This window comes from Vipera ursinii (assembly GCF_947247035.1).
Source record: "Vipera ursinii genome assembly, chromosome: 2".
In the NCBI taxonomy this organism is placed as follows: Eukaryota; Metazoa; Chordata; class Lepidosauria; order Squamata; family Viperidae; genus Vipera; species Vipera ursinii.
The window spans coordinates 143,597,246-143,603,560 of NC_139513.1; the positions used below are offsets into that span (position 1 = coordinate 143,597,246).

Genomic DNA, 6,315 nt, shown 5'->3' on the forward strand with positions numbered 1-6,315 from the left:
TACTTTGCCCTACATTCGGTCTCCTGATTCTTTGGGGCATCGGGATTTTCCCCCAGGCCTTGAATTTTTTCTTCCTATTCTTTCTTTCATCCTAATAAATGAGGGCTCTATAATAGTAATGTTTGGGGAAAAAACTTCCTTTCAATTTAGAGGGCAGCGCATGGCCCAACCAAAACTTTAGGTTTGTCTCTTGCTTTTTTTCTTTTTAAATTAAAAATGAATATATATACATTCATATATCGTCTAGTCATGCCGGCCACATGACCACGGAGACGTCCTCGGACAAGCGCTGTCTTTTCAGCTTTGAAACGAGATGAGCACCAGCCCCTAGAGTTGGAAACAACTAGCACGCATGTGCGGGGGAACCTTTACCTTTTTCCTGCCAACCTAGCAGTTCAAAAGCACGTAAAAATGCAAGTAGAAAAATAGGGACCAGTACGGTGGGAAGGTAACAGCGTTCCGTGCGCCTTTGGCATCTAGTCATGCCGGCCACATGACCACGGAGACGTCCTCGGACAAGCGCTGGCTCTTCAGCTTTGAAATGGAGATGAGCACCGGCCCCTAGAGTCGGAAACGACTAGCACGCATGTGCGGGGGAACCTTTACCTTTTTTATGTTAAGAGGAATTTTTTAAAAAAGATGTATTAGCTTATAGAAAATTTTAAGTTTTAAAAAGGATATATACAAGAAGAAAATTTTTATAAGGGTAACTTGGAGGGAGTGATTTAAATTTAGTGAGTTAATTGAAGCTAGTTGGAACTTTATTAGTCTAATTGAAAGTGAACTTTAAAAAGGGAGGTTAAAAAAGATTAGAACTTTTTGATCTTAAAAATGTTTTTAAAGAAAAGTTTGTTTTAAAATAGATTAAAAAAAAGTATTTTTCCCCTTTAAGGTTAAAGAATCTGAAAGAACACAGTGAATTTTGTTAATAAAAATGGTGATAGTTTATAAAGATTTTTAAGTGAAAATAGAAATATATATTATTTCCACAGCAAGGAAGAAAAAGCAAAATTGGTTAAACTATTCAAAGAGGAGAATATATTTAATTATGTTTTCTATTTGGAAATCGCTATTGGATTTTGTGGTGATGAAAAAAAATGAAACTTTGACTTTGGTTTTGCCGATTAGATTTGTTGTTATAGAAATGGCTAGTATATACTAATGTGTAAAAGTAAAAAGTGGAGGCTTTAATGTTGTTATCTTCTCCTGTGCTAAAAAGAGTAGGAAGTCAATGCTTTTTTCTTTTTCTCCTTGTACCCCACATTTTCTTTCGCCCTTTTCTTTCTCCTTCCCCTAACTTCCTATTTCTATTTTCCTTTATATTTTATACTTGGAAGAAACAATAAAAGTCAAAACAGAGCCGACCCCCCCAATATATATATACATACATATACATATACATATACATATACATACATACATACATACATATACATACACATACATATACATACATATACATACATACATACATATACATACATACATATACATACATACATATACATACACACACACACACACTACACACACACACACATATATATACATACATATATATTGGTAAAGGTAAAGGTTCCCCCGCACATGCGTGCTAGTCGTTTCCAACTCTAGGGGCCGGTGCTCATCTCGGTTTCAAAGCCGAAGAGCCAACGCTTGTCCGAGGACGTCTCCGTGGTCATGTGGCCGGCATGACTAGATGCCAAAGGCGCACGGAACGCTGTTACCTTCCCACCAGAGTGGTCCCTGTTTTTCTACTTGCATTTTTACGTGCTTTCAAACTGCTAGGTTGGCAGAAGCTGATACACCTTCAGTACTATTTTACAAGCTTTAATAATTACTTAAGCATTATATATATATAAAAGAAAAATGCATTTTCAGACCCACTTTATATTAAAACTTCTTTTCAGTTACAAATATCAGACCGATAAAAATCCATCCTAATCCAATTGACTCATTAAATTTAGGTCACTCCTTCCAGCTTATCTTCATGAAATAACATTTTTTTTTCTTCTCTGGAATGTTTATCAAGTAGTTGTAAACTTCTCTTTTTCTTACGGATTTATCAACCTTGTTAGTGTCCATGAAGAAAAAGTCTCATATTTGCCATTTTGAAAGTTGCAGATTTTCTTGAAACTCTACTTTCAATTGGGAGGTGTATATTTAAACCATCATAATAAAGATTGGTGTCAGGTTTATATTCCAGAAATGCAATTGATTCTTTTACATTGTCAGCTACTGTTGAAATTGCCTCAGTGGTTTGGTAACTTTCTACATATATTTGCATCTCTGAAGTAACTTGAGTAGTTTTTTAAACATCCTTGGAACATACCTGGTCTGTGGATTGTTGGATTTTTTAAAAAAGATTTTTCAAAGACATCTCTAATAGTTTGCTCCATCTTCTTAACTCCCTCTTTAGTCAAAGAGTAGCTTTTTTGTAAGTTACTGAAGAATTGCTGGCCAATCAGGACTCATAAATCAGAATGCTTTAGCTACCCACAGCAAAGCAGTCCAAGCTACAAATAACTCAAAATAATAAACTAGTACCACGACTTTCTATCTTTATATTTCTCCATGTTTGTTTTTAAAAAAGATACTCCACACTTCTTTATTTTAGCTTGCCCTAGCAGCCTTCTTCCTTGTTGTTTAATGGCACAGATCTTCAAAAAGGAATAACAAAAAGGCTGTGGCTCTCTTAGTTTAATAAAGATTAATGCTCCTTTAAAATGATTAAGAAATGAAAGGCACAAGTTACTATCCATTTGAAAAATAAAGTCCAAAAGGGTTGCTTCTTCAACAACGAACTGATTGAAGCCGCCCTGCCTCGCCCCCCATCTGTCAGCATGCAGGCTGCTTTGAAGCACAGCTCCTGAAGCTACTTGCAGACCCAATACAACGGATCTTGTGGGATGATTCTAGGTCTTCCTGTAACCCAAGAGAGTAATATAAACTAAATGAATACAGGTTCCTTCTGTTGGTAAGTTGAAAAAGGGCCAGCTAGGGAAAAAACCCTTCAAGGCTTAGTTGGCCATCTTCACCGGAAGTCCAAATTAAAAAGAAATAATTTGTTCCAATAGAAGAGAATAGCACTGATGATGTTACCTAGTTTGATAATGAAAAATCTGCAAAAAAAAAAAACAAGCTCAGAGGGCCCCAAGGATCCTACAGAATAATTTGTTCCATCCCCAACTCTTGGCCAAGTGTTCGCACTTCCTCTTTCTTGCCAGGTGACAGCATCTTCTAGATCATCATCTCAATTGTCTACCTCCTTTCCTTTCCTGAGGAGGCTTGAGGAGTTGGATTGGGATGCGAAAATTCGGCCATACCTTCCTACTTGGGTTTCTCAGCATATCTTTTCTGTCTGGGGAGGGGTGGGGCTTACTACGGCAGGGCTGTGATAACTCAAATAACCTTTTTGACACTTGGGTCCAGGTTGTCTTTATTGATCATAAACTTTCCTTGTCCTATTTCAGGCATGATGATGGACTACTGGAAGTTGTTGGAGTCAATGGCTCATTTCACTGTGCACAAATTCAAATGAAGCTTGCAAATCCTGTCCGGCTGGGACAGGCCCATACAGTAAGGGTACGTTGCACATCTCTGTGGCTGTTTTCCATACTCTGGATTGAACCTTTTATTCGGAGGCCAATAATGAAACAGAAAGCGTGTTGGGAAAAGGCAGGTCATAGAACGCCAATGCTAAATATGTATAGGATGCACTAAACAATGACGTCACTGCCCGTTAGTTTACTTGCTCTTTGGAATAGTCCAAGCCAGGAAACTGTATTGCATGAAGACATTGTAGCTGTGGGGCAGGTGCTTGACAAAACACTTTGGAATTGGGGCTTACTTTTTTTTTATATTAATTTTTGGTGGATATGGAGGCAAATGCGGACAATGCCCTTTGGTGCCATGATTGACTTTCTGGTGTAGATGATCTGCTTATATCCAACAGAGGAATTTAGGCCAACTCGTTTGGACTGTCACTCTCAAATCTTGCCAAGCTAGTACAGAAAGAAAAAAAAGAAGGGACATGCCTACTGTCTTCTCTTAACAATGTACATTCTTCTGCTGGTACACAAGGAAGTCCACTTTCTCCAGGAGTCCAAACAATATTTACTTCACACCGAGGCATAGTCATTTACTCAAGACAAAAACGTCATCTGAATGCTTATACTTTCCAAAGCATTTTCTAAAATGAATGATTGTCTGCCATTTCCCTTGTTTGTTGTTCAGGGCACAGCCTTGCCTCATTCAACTCTACCCTTTCCAAAATCTTCTATTTATTTCTCTCTCCAGAGAAGTTTAGAAATTGTTCCAGATTTTTTTTTTTAATATGCTCTCAAAAGTCTTCATTTTCACGCCACAGGGAAAAGCAAGCCGCAGACTGGGTTTTTGCTTTGGGAAAGCCTCTTTTGCCACGTTGCTGCCTTCCTCCTACATTGGTTACAAAGGAAAAGTGACCTTGGGCCAGTCACTCTCTCTCTCAGCCCAACCCACCTCACAGGGCTGTTGTGGGAAATATAGGAGGAGGGAAGAAGGAGTATTAGGTCTGTTCATTGCGTTAAGTTACCTACAAAGTCATAAAGGCGGGATAAAATTCTAATAATAAATTATAAAAGAGATTGCAAGCCTAAAGAGACCATGGGAAAGCGATTTGTTCAGGCTCCTACAAGTTTGGCTATCCCCCTGAATAGGGGAAAATTAATTACATTGTTTAGTGTGTGCCACATGACCATGGAGACGTCCTTGGACAAGCGGCTCTTCGGCTTTGAAACAGAGATGAGCACCAGCCCCTAGAGTCTGAAACGGGGGAACCTTTACCTTTACCTAAATATATTTAGGCATTGGCGTTCTGTGTGAAAACTCAGTTGGCAGATGCCACAGTCTCTACCCTTACTAAACTGCTATTTTGTTTTTTGATTTCAGTTGATTTTGAAGAATTCAAAGATGCCAATGCAAGTGGATGGGGAGCCTTGGGCACAAGGCCCTTGCACTATCACTATTACTCACAAGACCTACGCACTGGTGCTCTATCACTCAGGTGAACAGACAGACGATGACGTGTCCAGTGTGTCTGAACAGGAACTGACTAAAGATCAAACTGATGAAGACACATAGGTCTTGATCCAGTTTGGCCTGTTAACTAGTAACAGTAGTTCAGCATGGCTTTTGCTGAAAATCCTTGCACTATGATCCTGGCTCTCACAGAGGCTGTACCATCTCTGCTTTTATGAACGGCACAGGAATAATAAAAGCTAGACTTTGGAGGTGTATCCCAAAATCTGAGCCAAGTTCAGCAGTCATTCCTGCTTTCATATATATATATATAGAAAAAATAGCAGAGTGGAGGAACCTTTCATGGTAACCGTTTACCGATTACTCTTTAGCAGTCCCTGAAAAAGTATGTTATTGTCCTGTGTAATAGTAATTGTTACCAGGTTTGTAATTTGAGGCTTGAAGGCAGTTCTTCCATTAATTGCACAAAGCCACTTGGGGGTTGACTATCCTTGTGCAGACATAGCACCGTCTGATCAGGAATAATACACGGAGTCAGCTGCTCCTTTTCTCTCCCTCGCCTCTGTTGGTAATACATTCCTTTTTCTTTCAGAACCTAACATGGCACAGTGCCAGGACCATGGTTTTTGCTCTCTTAAGGGTGAAAATGGGGAAATTTGTATGAGAAAATTTTTCATAGGACTACAGAGCTCCCCTGTGGGCAAAAACTGTGTCTGCACTAGGTTCACAGTCCACTTCAAGTTCAGCTTTGTTGAATAAGTATTATTATTGGTGACGTACAAGGCGCAGACCCCGCTGACTGATATCCTTACCTTTTTTGTGATCCTTAATAGAGTGAGGGCTAGATTTATATGTGGCCTATCCAGTCAGTACTGATAAAATGTTTTCTCATAGGAAAATGTTTGTCGTTTGGAGTATTAATCTTGCTTCCGTACTAGCTGTTTAGAATTTTTTTTAACGATGTGCTTTGTTTCTAATGTCTGTTACACTGATTTATTTATAAAAACGGCAATTCTAATTAGGACTCATTAATTAACATACAACTTTGGAGATTACTTTTAGACTCATAGGACATTGTAGGCTGCTGCCAGAATGCAAAATGTAAGGAAGTTAGCAAATACCTTGCAGGATCTTGCAGGAATTTAGATAAGAACACAGATGCACTGAGATTTCAGCATTCTTATTTTAGAACTTTGAGATGTACGAGAATAGGTGATTTTTGTGGTATTCCAGCTATTTGTATTACTGTGTTTTTAATATTCTGGCACCTGCCACTGGGGGAAAAAAACTTGCCGG

At 38.8% G+C, this 6,315-nt stretch overlaps 1 protein-coding gene across 1 annotated transcript in view; it reads left to right on the forward strand.

Moving 5' to 3' along the window:
- DGKE (diacylglycerol kinase epsilon) overlaps positions 1 to 5,871 on the forward strand; it is a 29,177-nt gene extending 23,306 nt beyond the window's left edge. Inside the window, exons 11-12 of the mRNA XM_083353649.1 lie at positions 3,474 to 3,585; positions 4,930 to 5,871. Of these exons, the coding sequence (XP_083209775.1) occupies positions 3,474 to 3,585; positions 4,930 to 5,121 (304 nt within the window). The 3' untranslated portion in view covers positions 5,122 to 5,871. The remainder of the gene's footprint in view (positions 1 to 3,473; positions 3,586 to 4,929) is intronic.
- The last annotated feature ends 444 nt before the right edge of the window (positions 5,872 to 6,315 follow it).